The following is a 23,938-nucleotide window of genomic DNA, read 5'->3' as shown; positions in this document are numbered from 1 at the left end:
TAACTAATGTGAGTATCAGGGGTATCCATGCTTAAATACCACGGTAAAGGTTATCAGTGAGCACTTAACTTGTAAACAGCCATATTTTTTAATATCTGGAGGGAAAATCTCAGATACAGACTCTTCCCCTTCAGTTTGCTGAAGTAAATTCTGACTTGCCCAAGGTATGTGTAGGAAACAGGGGGGGCAGAGATAAAAACATTTAATCAGGTCGGGCGCGGTGGCTCACACCTGTAATCCCAGCACTCTGGGAGGCCGAGGCGGGTGGATCACGAGGTCAGGAGATCGAGACCATCCTGGCTAACACGGTGAAACCCCGTCTCTACTAAAAATGCAGAAAATTAGCCGGGCGTGGCGGCGGGTGCCTGTAGTCCACGCTACTTGGAAAGCTGAGGCAGGAGAATGGCGTGAACCCGGGAGGCGGAGTTTGCAGTGAGCCGAGATCAGGCCACTGCACTCCAGCCTGGGTGACAGAGCGAGACTCCGTCTCAAAAAAAAAAAAAAAACTTTAATCAAAGCATGAATTGAAGTTAAGTGTATAACAAATATAAAACAAAGGGCGTCTGCTTTCTCAAGTTAGAAGGAAATTAGCAATAGAGAGAGGATTATTGAATGGGAAGAGAATGAGAAGAGTCGGTAGGTGAATTCAGGCTCTAGGCCGAAAGATGTCTTTTTGGTGGTTGTTGCTGTTGTGGGTTTTTTGTTTTGTTTTGTTTCATGACCATAACTCACCATAGTCTCAGCCTCCCTGCACTCCAGCAATCCCACCTCAGCCTCCCAGGACTTCAGGTGACACCACTATACCCTATTAGGTTTTTTATTTTTGTTTTTTCCCCTGTATTTTGTGGAGACTGGTTTTCACTATGTTGCCCAGGCTGGTCTTGAACTCCTGGGCTCAAGCAGTCTGCCTGCCTCAGCCTCCCAAAGTGTTGGGGTTATAAGCATGAGCCACTGTACCTGGCCAAAGTATGTTGTTTAAAAAAACTAACAAACTAATGTTGGGTAATACTGTCTTATTTAAGAGCCCTTACACCTTCTTAATGGTGTTCATAATCAGCTGCAGAGTTTTTCCGAACAGAATGCAGACTTCTTCATTCTCCTGTTTTCCAGAAGGAAGGTAGGGAGGTCGTGGTGGTCATCTCCCAGGCGGTGTGCACATTGTGGATAAGCTCTGCTAGTGAAGACTGCCCTCTAGTGGCTGACTTGGGATAACAGGTTTCTTTTTGAGACAGTCTCGCTCTGTTGCCCAGGCTGGAGTGCAGTGGTGCAGTCTTGACTCCCTGCAACCTCTGCCTCCTGGGCTCAAGCTGTACTTCTACTTCAGCCTCCTCAGTAGCTGGGACCACAGGCCCGTGCCACCGCGCCCAGCTAATTTTTTTCTTTTTTTTTTTTTTTTGAGCTGGAGTCTCGCACCGTCGCCTGGGCTGGAGAGCAGTGGGCGATCTAGGCTCACTGCAGCCTCCGCCTTTTGGGTTCAAGCAATTCTCCTGCCTCAGCCTCCCAGGTACCTGGGATTATAGGCGCCCACCACCACACCCAGCTAAGTTTTTTGTATTTTTAGTAGAGACGGGGTTTCACCATGTTGGCCAGGCTGGTCTCGAACTCCTGACCTCGTGATCCGCCCACCTTGGCCTCCTAAAATGCTAGGATTACAGGCATGAGCCACTGCGCCTGGCCATTTTTTTTAATTTTTAAATAAAGACTGGGTTTCACCATGTTCCTCAGGCTGGTCTCAAATTCCTGACCTCTAATGATTCACCCGCCTCGGCCTCCCAAAGTGCTGGGATTACAGGTGTGAGCCACCATGTCCAGCAGGATACTAGGTTTTACCAGGCTCTTGGAGAAATTGTGTGTCATATCCTGAAAACTTTGAAGCAGTTGGCATAAGAAGGAAAAAGCAAGTCGGGTGCATATAATTTGAGGAAAGAAATTGAAGTAGGTCTAAAATGTGTATATTGTTTTCTTTAAGTTCTTTCTTTGTTAGTTTAGGAATATAAAAGTAGAATTCTGTGAAATTTAACTTGTGAAATAGGTTATTAAGTTTGATATGTTTAGGAGATATGAAGACTACTATCTTAGTTAAGAGAAAAGTTCAGCTACTACAGCAGAGAAACCTGAACACCAGAACCTTAAGTAAGTTTATTTCTCTCACCCAGTCATCAAGAATCTAGATTCCTCCTGCCTTTCCTTTTTTGCTCTGCCATTCTCAAAATTTGGCTTTCAGCTTGTAGACTAAGAAAACACTTCATCTCATGCCTCCACGTTCACACTTCTTGCCAGAAGGAAGGGAGCAGGGGGAGAACTGAGGGCAGACACAGCCCGAAAGTTGCACTCACTTCTGCACACATCGCGTTAGCCAGAAACCAGACAGCTACTCCTAGGTCCGGGAGGGCTAGAAATAAGAGTTGTGATTCCATGTGGCCATTCCCCCAGCTGAAAACTGGGGGCTCTGTTACATGAGAGGAGAAGGAAATAGTAGATATTGGGGTTCAATTAGCAGTTTCTGCCACACCCCCAAAAAGTTTTGCTACATTAAGGTTTTTTTTTTTCTTTTGTAAATATACAGAAAAGTTCTTTATCAGTAAGAAGAGTTTCCGTATTTCCACATCGCTAGGAGGATGACCTTGCCCTGCTCTGTGGCTACAGAAACTCTACAGGTCCCTGCAGAATGAAGTTCATGCAGTTAGAACAGAGATGTAGGCCAGGTGTGGTGGCTCATGCCTGTAATCCCAGCACTTCGGGAGGCCGAGGAGGACAGATCACCTGATGTCAGGGGTTCGAGATCAGCCTGGCCAACATGGAGAAACCCCATCTCTACTAAAAATACAAAATTAGCCAGGAGGGGTGGCGCGTGCCCGTAATCCCAGCTGCTCGGGAAGCTAAGGCAGGAGAATCGCTTGAACCCAAGAGGCGGAGGTTGCCATGAGCCAAGATCGCGCCACTACGCTCTAACCTGGGCAACAAGAGCAATACTCTGTCTCAAAAAAAACAAAACAGAGATGTAGATGTGGGTAATATGTGGGTAATAAGGGATGTTTCATCCAAACCAGGAGAGCCAGGGGGAATTTGTCTTCATTCTAGGTTAACTTGCTTTTTAAAATTGGTTATTTTATTTTGTTTCTTCTTTCCTTCCCTCCTTTCTTAAACGTACAGAAAAGTAGAGAGACTATTGTGATGAATCCCACTTGCCTGTAACCCAGTTTCAACAATTAACAGCATTTTGCTCATCTTAATTTCTCTTCCTGGAATAGTGTAAAGCAGCAGGCAGATCCCAGTGTTGTATAATTCACTCAAGATTAATTTCTGTTTCACCCGCTGAATCCAGAGGTTAAGATCGAGGTCTCTGCCTTGGCCAAATGCGGAAGACAGCCACAAATGTCTGTCCTTTGGCTGTCCTTTGCTGGTCTCCACGTCCCCTTGTGGATTATTCTTCAGTTGAAATGTTGTGATGAACAACAACAGATGTCTTGTTAGCTAGGCATCCTATTAATTTGTTCTCATTTTGCTTCATGATTTTGGGGGTAAATGTTATCCATATTTTATAGATGAGGAGGCTGATGGTAAAACTCAGAGAGGTTAAATAACTTACCTAGCTACTAACTAATAATAACTAACCTGGGAAACCAGATCTGTCTGCTTACCGAAAACTACACTGTTTCCTCTGTGTGACACTGTGGTTTATAATACTTGATTAAGGTACTGTTTTCTTTTTTTTTTTTTCTGAGACGAAGTCTTGCTCTGTCACCAGGCTGGAGTGCACTGGCGTGGTCTCAGTTCACTGCAACCTCCGCCTCCTGGGTTCAAGTGATTCTCCTGCCTCAGCCTCCTGAGTAGCTGGGGCTACAGGTGCCCGCCACCTCGCCTGGCTAATTCCTTGTAATTTTAGTAGAGATGAGGTTTCACCATGTTGGCCAAGACAATCTCCATCTCTTGACCTTGTGATCCACCCGCCTCGGCCTGAGTAGCTGGGGCTACAGGCGCCCGCCACCTCGCCTGGCTAATTCCTTGTAATTTTAGTAGAGATGAGGTTTCACCATGTTGGCCAAGACAATCTCGATCTCTTGACCTTGTGATCCACCCGCCTCGGCCTCCTAAAGTGCTGGGATTACAGGCATGAGCCACCATGCCTGGCCAAGGGACTGTTTTCTTTATATCAGCTGTATTATTCGAGTACATGGTAAATGTATTTTACTGTACTCACAGTCTTTGAACAGAAACCATATATGATATAGTAATTTTTTATTTAAAACTTCCTACTTATCAGTTGCATATGGTTTATCGTTTCATTCTACCTTCTGAATAATCTTATTTTAAAATTTAGAAATACTCTAAAATTCCAGCAACATAGGTAGAGAATTAAGTAATCAGTATGCCCATATCCTCCACCCCAAATTTACATATTCATGTTTACTTCAGATCTTTTTTCTCCAAATAAAACATTTCTGATAAAGTTGAAGTCCACTTTGTTCTTCCCAGAGGCAGCAAGCACTGTCATGACTTTGATGTGTAGCCTTCTACTCCATGTGCTTAATTACATGAATACATGGTCATAGGAAACATGATGTTGTTTGTGTTTTGAAGGTTTACATAAAAGATATTTCTACTTACATTTTTCTGCAACTCCCTTTTCACTTTCTTATTCTTCCAGTCTGTTTATACTATTATATCCCTAATATATATAGTTCTAGTTCGTATGACCTTTCATTGTCTGTCTTATGCCACAGTTTGTCCATTCCTCTATCTGTAGACATTAAGAATGGTGTTGCATGCTGGAGACATTAAGGTTGCTAACAGCTTTTGGTAAAAATAATGCTGTGTTGGACATCGTTGTATATGTTCCCTTGAACACATGTCTGTTTCTCTAGGATATACGCCTAAAAATAGAATTCCTACTATATGGGGGTATGTGAATTTTCCGTTTTAACAGATAGGCCAGTGCCTTTCTGGAATGGCTGTCCAAATTTATCTTCCTACCAACAGTGAGCAAAAATTCCTATTTTCCCCACAGCCTCTAGTAACTTCTTGGTGTTATCAGACTTTTAAGCTTTTTTCTCCCCCAATCTGATGGGTGATCCTGTTAGTCTTTTTTGCCTTAAGAAGGTAGATCATTTGCATTTCTTCTAACCTTGTGGAAGTCTGTTCATCTAGTTTCTGGTGAGAAGTTCTTTTTATGAAATAAAGAGCCGGGGAGTGGGAAACACTGCTCCAATTTGCCATTCATTCAGTGTTTCCTTTAATTGAACATCCTACTATTGACTTTGTTTTAAAAACACTCCTGAGTATTTTCTTAAAAGAATTCATTTTACTTTTGAAACTAGATACTTCTAATTTTCATTATTTGGGTACTGGGGTCTTTTTTTTTTTTAAACAGTTAAATATTAATATTATTATTATTATTTTTGAGACAGAGTCTTGCTCTGTCACCCAGGCTGGAGCGCAGTGCACTCCAGCTCACTGGAGCGCAGTGCACTCCAGCTCACTGGAGCAGTGCATCTCAGCTCACTGCAAGTTCCGCCTCTTGGGTTCACGCCGTCCTCCTGCCTCAACCTCCCCAGTAGCTGGGACCACAGGCGCCCGCCACCACACCTGGCTAATTTTTTATATTTTCAGTAGAGACAAAGTTTCACGTGTTAGCTAGGATGGTCTCGATCTCCTGACCTCATGATCTGCCCGCCTCAGCCTCCCAAAGTGCTGGGATTACAGGCGTGAACCACCACACCTGGCCTAAATATGATTCTTGCTTTTTTCTTTTTTCTTTTTTTTCTTAGACAGGGTCTTGCTCTGTCATCCAGGCTGGAGGGCAGTGGTGTGATCACGGCTCACTGCAGCCTTGATCTCCTAGGCTCAAGGGATCGTCCCCTGCCTCAGCCTCCTGAATAGCTGGGACTACAGATGTGTGCCACTGTACTGGCTAATTTTGTTTTTTTTTTTTTAGACAGAGTCTTACTCTGTCACCCAGACTGGAGTACAGTGGCATGATCTCCGCTCACTGCAGCCTCCGCCTCCCAGGTTCAAGGGATTCTTCCACCTCAGCCTCCAGAGTAGATGGAACTACATGTGCGTGCCCCCATGCCCAGCTAATTTTTGTATTTTTAGTAGAGACTAGATTCACCATGTTGGCCTGGCTGGTCTCGAACTCCTGACCTCAAATGATCCTCCTGCCTTGGCCTCCCAAAGTGCTGGGATTACTTAAAGGCATGAGCCACCATGCCCGGCCAAACTTTTTTCTTTATACTTCTGAATTTCCCAAATTTTCTATTAATGTAAGTTATAAAAAGTAGCTTAGGTAAGACAACAATTGTTAAGATTCTATTATTGTAATACCCAAGTGTAAGAAATACGGTTGCCGTTCACACCTGTGTAAGTAGATTTCCTAGATGACTGAATTAGGCTGCATGTATTGTGTGCGGGTCTTTGTTTTGCTCTTTGCCAAAACGGTGACTGCTGTTCTAAGAGCTCTTGAAGCACCGTTGGACTCTGCTCTGTTTTGAACAGGTTGTCGGGGTACCAGTTGGGTCTGCTTTACCTTCAACAGTGAAGCAGGCTGTGGCGATCAGTGGTGGCCAGATCCTGGTAGCCAAGGCCAGCTCTTCTGTCTCCAAAGCAGTTGGTCCAAAGCAAGTTGTGACCCAAGGAGTTGCCAAAGCAATTGTGAGTGGAGGTGGAGGAACCATTGTTGCTCAGCCAGTGCAGACCTTAACTAAAGCCCAGGTCACTGCCACTGGTCCTCAGAAGAGTGGATCCCAGGGTTCAGGTAAAACGGATCATCATTGGGAGCCCTTTCAGCGGAAGCTCTGTCCAAAATTTCCTTTGCTAGTGATTTTATTTGCTATTTGATCTTGTCTAGGAAAGCCTAGTTAGGTTGATGCTGTAAGAAGTGTATTGAAATGTTTGTTCTTTTTTATGGGACATTTCACATAAAGGTCTGTAGGTATTTAGCTTTAAGTTTACACACACACACACACACACACACACACACACACACACACCATTTCTCGGTACCGTGGGGGATTGGTTCCAGGACTCCCTACTGCAGGTAGCAAAATCTACGGATGCTCGAGTCCCCTATGCACATCTTCTGGTGTACTTTTACATCATCTCTAGGTTATTTTAGTACCTAATAACAATGTAAATGCTGTGTAAATAGTTGTTACACTCTGTTGTTTAAGGAATAATGACAAGAAAAAGTCTGTACATGTTCAGTACAGATGTACTTATCTAATTTTTCTCCCAATCTATGGGGATACAGAGAGCCAACAGTACTTGCCAGTCAGGAGCACAAATTTGCCCTAACTTTGACTTTAAACAAATGGGGGAAAATATGTATTCCTCCATAGATAGGGTGATTATTTCATTAATTGTCCAAACCACAGTATTTTTGAGAGTAAAAAGAGTCACTGTTAATAGTTACAGTGGGACGAGTGTAACCTAGAACTGTTTTAGGCAGAACCAGGACATAGGGTCACCCTATTATATACAAATATAAAGAGCCTCTGGCAGGCTTTTCTGGTCTATAAATTATTTTTTAATTAGCAGGATATTTAAGAATATCAGTCTTTAAAGCACTGTGCATCTGGGAAACAAACTTTGAATTTATTGCTTGTTAGTGTTCTAAAATAAGATTTTATTGCCTTGTATTTTAGAGTGTTGCCCTTAGTTTCAATTTATCTTACAATTTTTTCTCCTTTACCATTTTAGTAATGGCAACATTGCAGCTACCAGCCACTAATTTGGCCAACTTGGCAAATTTGCCTCCTGGCACTAAACTCTACCTAACTACAAACAGCAAGAACCCTTCAGGAAAAGGAAAACTGCTGCTGATCCCTCAGGGAGCCATCCTGCGAGCTACAAACAGTGCTAGTAAGTGAAACCGTTGGGTTGAATCATTTGGTCGTTGGTTCTGTGTGTGTGTTCATCTTGTCCACCTGAGGGTAGTTCTTACCTGTTTCAGAAAGCGTTTCCGTAACTCTGTTGGGTGGTGTAATGGTAGCATTTGCCCAGATGGATTTAACACATAACAATAATTTAACTAGAAGTGGGTTTGCTCCTCAGCGTTTGGGATCAGGAATGAATCACACTGGAGAGAGATGGCTAGTGAGGCTGTTAGGAGAAAGCCGTCTACAGGAACCATGAATGAAGTGGTGTCTGAAAATTATCTGGTGATACCTGAGGGAAGATCCATCTACTCAGAGAAGCTGGAAGTCTGTTTTGGGGGACAGGTTGGCATAGGATTAGAATCGAGTGCTTCCGTTTGGCTTTGTTTAGATGGGGGTCCGCAACCCCTGCGCCGCACAGCAGAAGGTGAGCGGAGGGTGAAGGAGCATTACTGTCTGAGCTCTGCCTCCCGTCAGATCAGCAGTGGCGCTAGATTCTCACAGGAGCGCAAACCCTGTTGAGAACTGTGCATACGAGGGATCTAGGTTGCGCGCTCCTTATGAGAATCTAATGTCTGATGATCTCAGGTGGAACAGTTTCATCCCAAAACCACCCCCCACCTCCTGCCGCAAGTCATGGAAAAATTCTCTTCGATGAAACTGTTCCCTGGTGCCGCAAAGCTTGGGGGCAGCTGGTTTGGATGTATTCCTTACTTCTGCTAGGTTTGGAGATGGAAAGAGAAATACAGACTCTGCCTCGGTGTGTAAGTCTTAAAGCCCCGTGGAAATGAGGCCGTTTATTTGCAGTTACAGAAACTTTTGCTTTGACGTATCGAGAAAAACAATTTGGGCAGTGTTGAAGAGGATAGGATAAAAGGAAATTATTTCTCTCTGAATCAGAAGTAGAAAGGTGCAGCATTCAGGGTCATTAGAAGTTAACCACCCTTGCCAAAATGCAGTGTGTCAGCTAACCGTCCTTGTGTTCATTGACCGTGATGGGTCAGTTCCACTCTCACTTGGTATTTTTTCCTCATACCTAAGCAGTGGTATGTCCAAAAGTTAAATATGTAAGAAAAGCACAGTGTAAATATAAGTATTTCAGAAGTCATCCAGGGAGCTACTTAGATTCTTGTGATATTCTTGGGGCAAAAGTAAACCATTGGGAAGGAAGTTGTTGCAATAATCACTGGAATGAAGGTGGAGAAGGAAATTGGAAATATTATTGAGTGAATATTCATAGTCCTGGTAGTTCAAATGCATTGTCTCACCAAAAGAGAAGGAAAAAGAGTTTTGACATGGGATTTGAAAGGCAAAGAAGAATGAGGTCCTGGGGTCATTGTAAATGAAGGAAAGTCTTCATTTTTCCCAAGACAGGGAGACAGCATTGAGCACTGTAAAGTTACACTAAATTCCAGCAATTCACTGACATTGAATCAGATGCCCAAAAGTTGGGAAGCACCTATCTGAGCACATTTAAGTGTTGATTAAAATACTTGGCTAGAGTCTAGGTGCAGTGGCTCACACCTGTAATCCCAGCACTTCGGAGGGCCAAGGCGGGCGGATCATGAGGTCAAGAGATCGAGACCATCCTGGCCAACATGGTGAAACCCCCTCTCTACTAAAAATACAAAATTAGCTGGGCGTGGTGGCACGCGCCTATAGTCTCAGCTACTTGGGAGGCTGAAGCAGGAGATCTCTTGAACCCGGGAGGCAGAGGTTGCAGTGAGCCAAGATCTTGCCATTGTACTCCAGCCTGGCGACAGAGTGAGACTCCGTCTCAGAAAAATACTTAGCTAGAAAATGTCAGTAGCAAGCCTTCGTTTGATCTCCCATGACCACATCAACGTATCTTCATTGTACTCAGAGCTGAAATACAGTCAGTTGTCATGCAGTGGAAAGGAAATAGATTCTGATCTAAAAATCTAGGAAGTTCTCCTCAGTCTTGTCACAGGATCGGTGGATTACAGAAAAGGAGGAGGAAAATAGGAAAGGAGAAGGAATGGCACTAAAAGGGAAACGTCTCTCTGGGCTCATTTTTATGTTACAGCTTTGCTTGATACATTTTATGATGTTGCTGTCATTCATTGTATTTTTAGATCTCCAGTCTGGCTCAGCTGCCAGTGGTGGGAGTGGTGCCGGAGGAGGAGGAGGTGGTGGAGGCGGTGGCAGTGGTGGAGGCAGCAGTGCAGGAGGAGGAGGAGGGACAGGAGGAGGAACAGCAGGAGGAGGAACTCAAAGTACCGCTGGCCCTGGAGGGATATCTCAGCACCTGACTTACACATCTTACATCCTCAAGCAAACTCCCCAGGTCTGGTTATCTGTAACTGATATTTTAAATCATTTAGCTATTTGGTAACTATGCTTAATTATAACGGATTGACTTTTACAGCTCTGGGATTAGGATTCAATACTAACACCTTAGCCATGTTATCTATAGCTATATCTTGGCTGGGTGTGGTAGCTCATGCCTGTAATCCTAGCACTTTGGGAGGCCAAGGTGGGTGGATTGCTTGAGCGCAGGAGCTCGAGACCAACCTGGGCAACATGGCGAAACCCTGTCTTTACTAAAAGTACCAAAATGAGCTGGGCATGGTGGTGCATGTCTGTAGTCCCAGCTACTCTGAAGGTTGAAGTGGGAGGATTGCTTGAACCGGGGAGGTTGAGGCTGCAGTGAGCTGAGGTCGCACCACTGCACTCCATCCTGGGTGACAGAGCAATACCCTGTCTCAAAAAAAAAAAAAAAGAAAAAAAAATATTTTTATCTTTTTGTGCTCGTTTTGAGAGAAGAGGAAATAGAGATTAAGAAACACTTTAGTAACTTATCCAGGATCTTCCTGCTAAGCTAATGGTAGAATTTGAGTTTAAGCCAGGCATAGTGGCTCACGCCTATAATCCCAGCACTTTGGGAGGCCAAGGCAGACAGATCACCTGTCAGGAGTTCAAGACCAGCCTGAATATGTAAGAAAAGCACAGTGTAAGCACCAAGCACAACATGGTGAAACCCTGTCTCCACTAAAAATACAAAAATCAGTTGGGTGTGGTGGTGCATCCCTGTAATCTCAGGTACTTGGGAGGCTGAGGCAGGAGAATCACTAGAACCCAGGAGACAGAGGTTGCAGTGAGCTGAGATCACTCCATGGTATTCTAGCCTGGGCGACAGAGTGAGACTCTGTCTCAAAAAAAAAAAAAAAAAAAAAAAAAAAAGATTTTGTTTTGGGTTTAAACCCAGATCTTCCTGCCTTAAAGAAAGATTTCTACTATGCTGATTGCCTCCCAAATCCATGAGGTAATAAACAGTATTAATGTACAGTTGAAAAGTTGCTCGTAGAAGGGAGTGATCAAAGAGACAGTATCAAGTTGCAATATTTAGAGTTAGGTTAGATTTGATTAGGAACGGGTTTTCTCCTCCTCTCCTCTTGTCATTAAAGTCTTGGCTCTTTTCGAAGGAAAGTCATAGAATTTTGGTTCCAGATGTTCTTATTGAGAAAGAGAAATAGTTATCAGTCTGAATGATTAAATCCAACTTTGAGGACTAAATTGCAAAACAGAGTTTTCAACAGACTGCTCTGTAACTACGGTGCAAAGTTTGAGAGGTGGGGATAACTGTTGGAAGTAATACTTAGAGCACAACTATTCTTTTGAATTATTTTGCCTACATCGCAGAATTAAAGGGGAGAGCGTTGTAGCTTGTAAGATGGGACGTTACATGTTATTTAGGGGATCAGAACAGTCCATTTGAATTTAACAAATTATCGGTTAGTTCTTTATATTTTTTTCTAACTTAGGGCACATTTTTAGTTGGCCAGCCATCACCCCAGACTTCTGGAAAACAACTCACCACTGGGTCAGTGGTCCAAGGAACACTGGGAGTCAGCACGTCTTCTGCACAAGGACAACAAACACTAAAGGTCATCTCTGGACAGAAAACCACGTTGTTTACACAGGTAAATATGCCCATGCACACACCCCAAATATGGGGTGACCATGGCATTTATTTACATATTTACATGTGCTTTCTCTTTTTTCACAAAGAAATTAAGGTTACATAAGAAAATGAACAGTAAGGCCCGGAGTGGTCGCTCACGCCTGTAATCCCAGCACTTTGGGAGTCCGAGGTGGGTTAATTGCCTGAGGTCAGGAGTTCGAGACTAGCCTGGCCAACATGGCCAACATAGTGAAACCCTGTCTCTACTAAAAATACAAAAATTAGCCGGGCGGGATGGTGCACACCTGTAGTCACAAGTACTCAGGAGGCTGAGGCAGGAGAATCACTTGAACCTAGGAGGCAGAGGTTGCAATGAGCCGAGATCGCGCCATTGCATTCCAGCCTGGGCAACAGAGCGAGATTCTGTCTCAAAAAAAAAAAAAAAAAAGAAAGAAAAGGAACAATAAAAAATATAGAAAAACAAAAATGAATCTTGAGGTTTGGGAAAATATAAGCAGAATGAGAAAATTAAGGCCCCAGGTGTTATTCTGATATGTAAACAGTTAAGATATCTTGCACAGTTAATAAAATCAAGGTATAAATTTTATAGCAAAGACAAAATGAGAAGCATGGTCAGTTTTAAAGTCACACTATATGTGAGAAAGAAAAAACACATACTTCATTAGAAGAAACAAAGCTTTCTTGACACTTTGTTGTAAAATTTCTCCAGATGGACTTCACATAGAAGAGGTGGGAGGATCCGCCTGCCTCAGCTTCCCAGAGTGCTGGGATTACAGGTGTGACTCACCACACCTGGCCTTGTTTAGGATTTTTGCAAGGAATACTGGTCAGTAGTTTTCTTAGTAATTTCTGTCTGGTTTGGTATCAGGGTAATACTGGCCTCATAAAATGAAGTGAAAGCTTTTTCTTGCTTTTCTTTTTATTGGAAGAGTTTATATAGAATTGGTACTATTTCTTAACTGTTTAATTGAATATACCAGTAAAAGCCATATTAGCCTGGAGTTTTCCTAATTGAGAAGGTTTTTATACTATAGCTTTAAATTTCAGTTTATTTACTAGGTAAGGGACTGTTCAGGTCATTTCTTTTCTTTTCTTTCCTTTCCTTTTCTTTTCTTTTCTCTTCTTTTCTTTTCTTTTTATATATATTTTTTGAGACAGAGTCTTGTTCTGTTGCCCAGGCTCCTGGGTTCAAGCAATTCTCCTGCCTCTTCCTCTCAAGTAGCTGTAATTACAGGAGCCCACCACCACGCCTGGCTAATTTTTGTATTTTTAGTAGAGACAGAGTGTTACCATATTGGTCAGGCTGATCTCGAACTCCTGACCTCATGGTCTGCCTCCCTCGGCCTCCCAAAGTTCTGGGATTACAGGCACAAGCCACCGCGCCCAGCCCGTTTTCATTCTTGCTTCTGATAATTATGTGTCTTCTCTTTTTATTGATCAGTCTAGCCAGGAGTTTATCAGTTGTATTGATGTTTTCAAATTAGCAGCATTTGGTGTCCTAATTTCTTTTTTGTCAGATGTCCTTACCCATGTTAAACAGATACAAGGCCCCGCAATTCACTATAGGCAGTTCTTTTAAATCTTCCTCAGATTTCATACCTGCTTGTGTTGCAGCAGTGCGCAGGTGAGACAATTCCTGTTGCCCCTCCCTCCTTGCAGGGACTGGCTATCTTTAGTCTTCAGGTTACTTGGCTACTTTGAGATTTCAGCCCTCCAATATGTTTCAGAAAAATAAGATTTTGTAGTGTATTCAGCCTTTTTTTTGTTAGAGTAGGAGCAACCATGCTTTACAGCCCTCTGTTTCCTACATGGAAGCAAAAGTCCCTGACCAACGGATTTTAACTTGACAGAGAAAACTTTATTTTTATTTGTTTATTTTTTTATATATTTTTTTGAGATGGAGCCTTGCTTCATCCTCAGGCTGGATTGCAGTGGCACAGTCTTGGCTCACTGCAGCCTCTGCCTCCTGGGTTCAAGCAATTCTTCTGCCTCAGCCTCCTGTGTAGCTGGGATTACAGGCACGGACCGCCACGCCTGGCTAATTTTTGTATTTTTAATAGAGATAGGGTTTCACCATGTTGGCCAGGATGGTCTCAATCTCTTGACCTCGTGATCTGCCTACCTCGGCCTCTCAACGTACTGGGATTACAGGTGTGAGCCACTGCACCTGGCCTTTACTTTTTTTTTTTTTTTTTTTTTTTAATTTTTTATCTTTCTGACTCAAGATCTAACAGAAAAAACTTTAAATTGCTGTGGTTTCAGATTACATAATACAACTAAACTTGAAGAAACTTCCACTAGTTGAGCTTTAATGTAGCATCAGAGAAGAGTAACAACAGTACTTGAAAGAGCTGTTAAAATACTCTTCCCTTTTCCAACTACATATGGGAATATATCTCAAACCAACACAGCAAGCACCGCAGGAAGGAGGAAGCAGGGGGCGCAGGGCATGGAGAGTACTGGAAACTGAATAGAACTGGCTGCTCTTGCTGCGGTACCCAACACATCACTCTTCTGGTTGCCTCAAGCTTCTGCCATCACCAGATGTAGAGCGTATCTAGCATTTTTCCACGCTTCTGTGGCAGATTCTCCTGGCATGTCCTGCGTAAGGCTTTTATCACTTGGCGAGGCTTTCTTCTGCAGCTTCTTGTCTGTTTTTCATAGTTGCTTGTCCACTATTGGACTCCTCAACTAGTTCTTGAACACAACCAGGAGAATACATTTATTTATTTATTTATTTATTAATGCCTTTTCTGGTTTTTTTGGATTTGGTGCTGAGAGGAGTATTGCTGTCCACAGTGAAGATAAAATGGCACAAATGTTTATGCAGTGAACTCAGTGGCAGCAAAATACATCAAGTGCAAAGACTATTAAGAATATGAGGAGAGGCCAGGCGCAGTGGCTCAAGCCTGTAATCCCAGCACTTTGGGAGGCCGAGACGGGCAGATCACGAGGTCAGGAGATCGAGACCATCCTGGCTAACACGGTGAAACCCCTTCTCTACTAAAAAAATACAAAAAACTAGCCGGGCGAGGTGGCGGGTGCCTGTAGTCCCAGCTACTCGGGAGGCTGAGGCAGGAGAATGGCGTGAACCCAGGAGGCGGAAGCTTGCAGTGAGCTGAGATCCGGCCACTGCACTCCAGCCTGGGCGACAGAGCGAGAGTCTGTCTCAAAAAAAAAAAAAAAAGAATATGAGGAGAATTTGATAAAACTGCAGTCACAGAGAAGAATTTTAACATGTCTCTCAGCGTTTAGCTAATCAAGTGGATAAATCTTTTTTATTATAAAGGATTTGTATTGGAATAACACTACTAACAGGCTTAATCTGTATCATGGAGACACAGAATACACATTTTGCTTGTATGTCTATGGAACATTAACAAACTGATTATATACTTCGCCACAAAGAGACTCTCTTAGCATATTTCAAAAGTAGCATCCAGTGTGCTTCATGCTGTTACTCAATAAAAAAGTCAAATCAATAACAACCAAAAAACTTGAAAATTAAAATACTCTTCTAAATTCTTGGGTCAAAAAAATCCAAATAAATTATGGATGATTTTAGCTGTTAATACAGATGTCATTTTTATTAGGGTTCCCCAGAGAAACAGAACAAATATAATATATAGATACTAAGAGGAAATGTATTACGGGAATTGGCTCATGTGATTATGGAGACCAAGGAGTCCCACGACATGCTGTTAGCAGGCTGGAGAGCAGGACAGCTAGTGGTGTGATTCAGTCTGACTACAAAGGCCTGAGAACTGGTGGGGATGGGAGTGAGGGGCACACTGGCATTAAGTCCTGGAGTCTGAAGGCCTGAGAACCAGGAGCTCTGATGTCTAAGGGTAGGAGAAGATTGATGTCTCAGCTTAGGAAGAGAGAGAGAGAATTCGCCCATTGTCCGCCTTTTTGTTCTATTCAGGTCCTTGACAGATTGGATGATGTCTGCCCACGTTGGCAAGGGCGGATCTTCTTTACTCTGTCTAGTGATTCAGATGCTGGTCTCTTCCAGAAATAATATTTTATCAGGTATCTGGGCATCCCCCAGCCCACTCAAGTTGACATAAAATTAACCATCACAGCAGTACTTCATATTAAAACCTGTGGAAACAACCCAAACCAGGCTCAAGAAAATTCAAAGCTTTAAATGCTTTTTCCTTTTAGCCCCGCATCCTTTAAGATATAACAAAATAATGCATAAATTGTAAGTATACTGTTCACTGAGTTTTATACTCATGCAACCACTATCACAATCAACATATAGGATAGTTCTATCACTCTTTTTTTTTTTTTTTCTGAGATGAAGTTTCGCTCTTGTTGCCCAGACTGGAGTGCAATGGCACGATCTCGGCTCACTGCAAACCTCCGCCTCCCAGGTTCAAGCAGTTCTCCAGCCTCAGCCTCCAGGTAGCTGGGATTACAGGCATGCGCCACCACCCCTGGCTAATTTTGTATTTTTAGTAGAGATGGGGTTTCTCCATGTTGGTCAGGCTGGTCTCAAACTCCCGACCTCAGGTAATTCGCCCGCCTCGGCCTCCCAAAGTGCTGGATTATAGGCATGAGCCACTGCACCCGGCCCAGTTCTATCACTCTTAAAACATTCCCTGGTTCAGGCACTGTGGCTCATGCCTGTAATCCCAGTACCTTGAAGGTCTGAGGCAGGAGAATCACTTAAGCCCAGGAATTTGAGACCAGCCTGGGTGACATAGGGACACCTTATCTCTACCAAAAAAAAAAAAAAAAATTAAAGGCCGGGTCTGTTGGCTAATGCCTGTAATTCCAGCACTCTTTGGAGGCTGGCGCAGGTGGATCACGAGGTTAAGAAATCAAGGCCATCCTGGCCAGCATGGTGAAACCCTGTCTCTACTAAAAATACAAAAATTAGCTGGGCATGGTGGCGTGCACCTGTAGTCCCAGCTACTCCGAAGGCTGAGACAGGAGAATTGCTTGAACCAGGGAGGCAGAGGTTGCAGTAAGCCAAGATTGCGCCACTGCACTCCAGCCCCCCCCAAAAAATAAGAAATACATAATTTGTAAGTGGTTCTCCAGTACTAAAATGCTAAGCCTGTATCTAATTTAGAAGACCATTCACTTACCCATTTAAATCTGGCCCCGTCTAGGGTTGATTTTCACGTTTAAAGATTATATGTACATTTAAGAGCATGTTGTAATGAATTATTTTGAAAGCAAGTAACCTATTATCTTTGAAGACACTGCTGCCAAATAGTAACTTGCAAATGCATTTCTTTACTTGTTCTATATTGGAGTAAAGGGATATTTATAAGTGAAAGGTCATAAAATTTGGAGCTTGTTAGAAAGGTGCATAAACACCTCATGTGGGTTCGATTGGTAAGACTTTCCTGGATGGTCTCCAATTCTTGGGGCATATCTCAACTGTCAGTAAGGAATGAGTTATGTCTATTATCCCAAGCAACATGATTATTTCTGCCCATTTTGTTTCTGCAGGCAGCTCATGGAGGACAGGCATCTCTAATGAAAATATCCGATAGCACCTTGAAGACTGTGCCAGCCACCTCACAGCTCTCAAAGCCTGGAACCACAATGCTGAGAGTAGCAGGAGGGGTTATCACAACTGCCACTTCCCCAGCTGTGGCCCTCTCAGCAAATGGTCCTGCACAACAGGTGAGAGATAGCACATCAGTAGAGAATCCTAATGAAACATGAAGGTGGTATAAATACACGGAAGATGTCCAGTAGGCACACCAGTGGGCCTTTTAAAAATACTGAATCTATTGCTTTTTTTTCTTTTTTCTTTTTTTTCAAAAAAAAAAAAGAAATATTCACATACCGTAGAAGTCCCCATTTTATAGTATACAGTTCAGTAGTGCTTGTTATCATTCACATGGTTGTGCAGCTCTCATTACCATCATCTAATCCCAGAATATTTTATCCCAAAAAGAACCCAGTACCCATCAGCACTCACGCCCATTCCACCTTCTATAGTTCTAGGCAACCGCTGACCTACTTTCTTTCTCTGGATTTGCCTATTTTAGACATTTCATATAAAGGGAGTCATAGAACATGCCCTTTTGGGTCTCTTCTGATGCTTAGCGTTACTTTTCAGAGTTCATCCATGTTGTGACTTGCATCAGTACTCCTTCCTTTTCATGGCTGGATAATACCCAGTTTGATGGATATACCATATTTTGTTTACCCATTCATCAGTTGATGGGCACTGGAATTATTTTCTACTTTTTGAATAATGTGGTGAATATTTGTCTACAGGTTTTTGTATAAACACATTTCTATTTCTCTTGGCTGTATACCCAGGGATGGAATTGCTGGATTATATGGTAACTCTTTTTTTTTTTTTTGAGATGGAGTCTTGCTCTTGTCGCCAGGCTGGAGTGCAATGGCAAGATCTCAGCTTACTGCAACCTCCATCTCCTGGGTTCAAACAATTCCCCTGCCTCAGCCTCCTGAGTAGCTGGGACTACAGGCGCGCACCACCACATCTGGCTAATTTTTTGTATTTTAGTAGAGACAGGGTTTCACCATGTTGGCCAGAGTGGTCTTGATCTCCTGACCTCGTGATCTGCCCACCTCAGCCTCCCAAAGTGCTAGGATTATAGGCGTGAGCCACTGCTCCCAGCCTACAGTAACTCTTTTTGACATTTTCTGGAACTGCTAAACTATTTTCCCAAGTGGCTACATCATTTTAGATTTCCACCAGCAATATATGAGGGTTCCAGTTTTTCCACAAACTCACCCAAACTTGTTCTTGTCCTTTTTTTTTTTTTATTATAGCCATTGTAGTGGGTGTAAACTAGTATCTCATTGTGGTTTTGATTTGCAGTTCCCTGATAGTTAATGATGTTGAGCATCTTTTCATGTATTTATTGGCTGTTTGTATATCTTTTATCCATTTACATCCTTTGCCCATTTTTTAGTTGGTTGTCTTTTAATCATTGAGGTGTAGGAGTACTTTATGTATTCTAGATATGTCTCTTACCAGATTTGCAAAAATTTTCTTGCCCTCTGAGCTGTCCTTTCACTTTACTGATAGTATTGAACCATGCCCAGCTAATTAAACCGTGCCCACACTGTGCCCAACTAATTAAAAACAAAAGTTTTTAATTTTGATTTTCATTCCTTTTTTTAAAAAATGTCAATTATGATGGGTCTGTAATCAGCGTAGATATTCACAGGGTGCACGTAATGTTTTGATGCAGGCGTACAGCACGTAATAACCTCATTGGGGTCATTGGGATATCTGTCACTTCAAGCATTTATCTTTTTTTAAAACCAATTCTGCTCTTTGTTACTATAAAGTATATAAGAAATTATTGCGAATTTTGGTCACCCTGTTGTGCTATCGAGTACTAGATCTTACTCATCCCTTCTAACTATATTTTTGTACCCATTAACCATCCCCACTCCCTCCCTCCCTGCTGCTGCCCTTCCCACCTTCTGGTAACCACCATTCTTCTCTGTCTTCATGAGTTCAGTTGTTTTCATTGTTAGCTTCCACACGAGTGAGAACATGTGAAATGTATTTTTCTGTGCCTGGCTTATTTCACTTAACATAATGTCCTCCAGTTCTATCCATGTTGCAAATGACAGGATTTCATTCTTATGGCTGAATAATATTGCATCGTGTATCTGTATCATATTTTCTTTATCATTCACCTGGTGGTGGACACTTAGGTTGATTCCAAATCTTGGCTGTTGTGAATAGTGCTGTAATAAACATGGGAGTGCAGATAGCTCTTCGTATACTAATCTCCTTTCTTTGGGGTATATACCTAGCAGTGGGATGTGGATCATATGGTATTTCTATTTTCAGTCTTTTGAGGACCCTCTGTACGTTCTCTATCATGGTTGTGCTAACTTACATTCCCACCAGCAGTGCACGAGGGTTCCCTCTTCTCCGTATCCTCACCAGCCCGTCTTTTGGATGAAAGCCATTTTAACTGGGTGGGATGATTTCTCATTATAGTTCTGATTTGTGTTTCTGTGACAATTAATGATGTTGAACTGTTTTTTTATTTGCCTGTTGGGCCATTTTTGTGTCTTCTTTTGAGAAATGTCTGTTCAGATCTTTTGCCCATTTTCAAATGAGATTATTTGACTTTTTTCTATAGAGTTGTTTGAGCTTCTTGTATATTCTGATTATTAATCGCTTGTCACATGTGTATGTAGTTGGCCAGTATTTCCTCCCATTCTGTGGGTTGTCTCTTTGTTAATTGTTTTCTTTGCTGTGCAGAAGCTTTTTAACTTGATGTGATCCCATTTATACATTTTTGTTTTAGTTGCCTGTGCTTTTGAGGTATTACTGGAGAAATCTTTGCCCAAACCAATGTCCTGGAGAGTTTCCCTAATGTTTTCTTGTAGTAGTTTCATAGTTTGATGTCTTAGATTTAAGTCTTTAATCCATTTTGATTGCATAGTGAGAGCTAGGTGGTCTAGTTACATTCTTCTGCATAAAGATATCTAGTTTTCCCAGCACAAGTTTTAATAAAAGTCCCAATTTGCCTATTTTTCTTTTATTGCTTGAGTTCTTTTGATGTCACATCTGAAAAACCATTGCCTAATCCAAAGCCACAAAACTCAAGCCTATGTTTTCTTCTAAGAGTTTTATACATTTAGCTCTTATATTTAGGTTTCAGATTCATTTGAGTTAATTTTTTTTTCTTTTTTCTTTTTTCTTTTTTTGCGATGGAGTCTCATTCTGTCGCCCAGGCTGGAGTGCAGTGGTACGATTTCAGCTCACTGCAACCTCTGCCTCCCGAATTCAAGCAATTCTCTTGCCTCACCCTCCTGAGTAGCTGGGACTACAGGCGCCCGTCACCTCGCCCGGCTAATTTTTTTTTTTTTTATTCTTTTGAGATGGAGTCTCGCTCTGTCGCCCAGGCTGGAGTGCAGTGGCCGGATCTCAGCTCACTGCAAGCTCCGCCTCCCAGGTTCACGCCATTCTCCTGCCTCACCCTCCCGAGTAGCTGGGACTACAGGCGCCCGTCACCTCGCCCGGCTAATTTTTTGAATTTTTAGTAGAGACGAGGTTTCACCGTGTTAGCCAGGATGGTCTCGATCTCCTGACCTCGTGATCTGCCCGTCTCAGCCTCCCAAAGTGCTGGGATTACAGGCTTGAGCCACCGCGCCCGGCCTTTTTTTTTTTGTATTTTTAGTAGACATGGGGTTTCACCGTGTTAGCCAGGATGGTCTTGATCTCCTGACCTTGTGATTCATCCACCTTGGCCTCCCATAGGCATAATCCACCACGCCCAGCCACTCGAATTAATTTTTGTACATGGTGTGAGGTAGACACCAAACTTTATTCTTTTTTATGTAAATATCCAGTTGGCCTAGAAACATTTATTGTTTCTCTCAGCTCTCAGCTGTCTTGGAAGCCCACAGACTTGAATGATGTGACTTGACTTCTCAGGCTTCATCTCCTGCAGCTCCTGTGCCTCTTCACGAGTCATACTACTCTGCTTTGCAGTTCCTTGAACATACAGTATTCTTTCATGCCTCACCAACTTTCTACATACTCTCCTTTGCCAAGAAACCCTGGCATCTCTCCCTTTCTCTGCCTTGAATGTGGAAGATTTCCCTAAAGTGCCTGATGTTTTACCTGAAGCTGTTTCCTGTACCCTCCCCTTTCTATTCCTAGGCAGAAGCAGTACCTTTCTTCTTGGTTGTATTGGTGACATTTGCCTGTGCTTGCCATAGCATCATCATACTTAGGTGACTGTTTCCGTGGTAGCTTTTATCTCAGAGCCTTAGCACTTAACCATTATGCCAGCCATGCAGTAGATGTTTGTTGAGTGAAGTGACAGACTTTAAACATTGTCATGTATTCTTAATAAAGCTCATTTTTAGTCCATGTGTATATTCTGAGAATATGTCCTCCTAATTTTTTGGTGATGAAATTGCCTTTTATAAAGGGATATAATAGGTGGTGAATTTTAAAAATATGATCACCGTATGATACTTCCTTGTTTTACATTTTTAAAATTTTCTTGGTCCATGAAATGTAAAAGTACAGGAACCATTGAACTACAGAAGTAATCTTTTTTAAATGGTATGGCATTTACTAAGTAGTCACTAACACCTAATAGATGATACTTAGTGTGTGCTGTGTGGCCATCACTGCTCTTAGTCACTCACTCCACTTCCTTCCTGAATTGTGTTGTTTCTGGCCCCATGGGTGAGCAGTCTGAGGGAATGGCTCCCATGTCTTCATCTACGGTCAGTTCTGTAACGAAAACTTCTGGGCAGCCGCAAGTGTGTGTGAGCCAGACCACCGTGGGAACCTGCAAGGCTGCCACCCCCACCGTCGTCAGTGCCACAACCCTTGTGCCCACACCAAACCCCATCTCTGGGAAAGCCACGGTATCAGGTGAGTTTCATTGTGATATTATTTCTCTCTCTTTTCTCTCATAGGGCTAGAATATTTTTGGAGGATCTTTTTTGTTTGTTTGTTTGTTTGAGATAGCGTCTCACTCTGTTGCCAAAGCTAGAGTGTGATATCACAGTCTTGACTCACTGCAATCTCTGCCTTCCAGGCTCAAGCCATCCTCCTGCCTGAGCCTCTTGAGTGTCTGGGACCACAGGCACACATCACACCCAGCTAATTTTTTGTGTTTTTGGTAGAGATGGGGTTTCACCATGTTATCCAGGCTGGTCTCGAACTCCTGAGCTCAAGTGATCCGCCCACCTCGGCCCCCCAAAGTGCTAGGACTATAGGCGTGAGCCACTGTGCCCAGCTACTTTTTGGAGGGTCTTAAGCAATATTTTGTATAATAAATTGTTAAAAGTAATTAATCCAGCAGCACTTTTTGAACAGCTACTTTTTAGATAAATTATTTTTGTTTAAAAATCTATATATCAGATTTTGTCTGAGACTTTAAATTATCATTTGAAAGTTACTATTTGAATTTTTGAATGATATAATAAAACCTTAGCCACGCAGTCAGAACCCTACTGGGTATTTTAGCTTTTTTTATAATGTAATTTTGCAGAGAGCCAAGAGTTTGCTTTCCTTAAAGTACTAATTTCTTTTTTCCTATAATCAGTGTTGAATAGAATTCACTATAAAATGTATAACTTTCTTAGCTTTCATAAACAAAGTATATAAAATATATCTTAGCCTTGGTGACTCCAAGTCATAATTTTTAACATTAGTTATTATCTTGGCTAGTGTTAGAACGATAGGCTGGAGATCCAGTAAGAGCTGTGGTGTCTTTGTGCCTGCACTAGAGGGCCTCAGAAAAGTGTACTTTTTGCTTCTGAGTAACAGAGAGCACATGTCCTGAGACCAGATGGGCTAGTTGAAGTGATTTGCTTCAGTTTCTCAGCTGTAAATGAGATTGATAATAATACCTACTTCATGAGTTCGAGAGGTTTAAATGGGTTAGTAATATATCTGTGCTTAGAATACTGTCTGGCGTGTAGTGGCCATTATATAAACAATTGCCTCTGCCATTATCGTGTGTCATCATTTTTGTTGTTAGTCCATAATCCTTTATCTGCAATTCTAAAATCCCAAAAGCTGTGAAAACCAAAGATTTCAGTTTTTTAAATTTTACTTTAAGTTCTGGGATGCATGTGCAGAACGTCCAGGTTTGTTACATAAGTGTACATGTGCCATGGTGGTTTGCTTCACCTGTCAACCCATCATGTAGGTTTTAAGCCCTGCATACATTAGATATTTGTCCCAATGCTCTCCCTCCCCTTGCCCTGCACCCCACGACAGGCCCCGGTATGTGATGTTCCCCTCCCTGCGTCCAACTCTTCTCATTGTTCAGTTCCCACTTACGAGTGAGAACATGTGGTATTTGGTTTTCTGTTCCTGTGTTAGTTTGCTAATGAGAATGATGGTTTCCAGCTTCATCCATGTCCCTGCAAAGGACATGAACTCATTATTTTTTATGGCTGCAAGATTATATTGTATTGTATTGTATTATTATCATTATTGTTATTATTATTATTATTTTGATGGAGTCTTGCTCTGTCGCCCAGGCTGGAGTGCAGTGGCATGATCTCGGCTCACTGCAACCTCTGCCTTCCGTATTCAAGCAATTCTCCTGCCTCAGCTTCTCGAGTAGCTGGGATTAAAGGCACCTGCCATCATGCCCGGCTAATTTTTGTA

The 23,938-nt window shown here is 42.5% G+C and overlaps 1 protein-coding gene across 5 annotated transcripts in view; it reads left to right on the top strand.

The window, feature by feature from the left end:
• The window catches only part of YEATS2 (YEATS domain containing 2), a 106,763-nt gene that overhangs the window by 64,058 nt on the left and 18,767 nt on the right, over positions 1-23,938 (top strand). For all 5 annotated transcript variants that reach the window (XM_023187576.1, XM_023187574.1, XM_023187575.1 and 2 more), the window contains exons 16-21: positions 6,496-6,754; positions 7,699-7,860; positions 9,971-10,182; positions 11,660-11,818; positions 17,290-17,466; positions 22,003-22,186. In XM_023187576.1, the coding sequence (XP_023043344.1) occupies positions 6,496-6,754; positions 7,699-7,860; positions 9,971-10,182; positions 11,660-11,818; positions 17,290-17,466; positions 22,003-22,186 (1,153 nt within the window). The remainder of the gene's footprint in view (positions 1-6,495; positions 6,755-7,698; positions 7,861-9,970; positions 10,183-11,659; positions 11,819-17,289; positions 17,467-22,002; positions 22,187-23,938) is intronic.

This window comes from Piliocolobus tephrosceles, chromosome 2 (assembly GCF_002776525.5).
Source record: "Piliocolobus tephrosceles isolate RC106 chromosome 2, ASM277652v3, whole genome shotgun sequence".
In the NCBI taxonomy this organism is placed as follows: Eukaryota; Metazoa; Chordata; class Mammalia; order Primates; family Cercopithecidae; genus Piliocolobus; species Piliocolobus tephrosceles.
The sequence above is the reverse complement of the archived record's forward strand: the minus strand, read 5'-3'. Positions and strand labels throughout refer to the sequence as shown.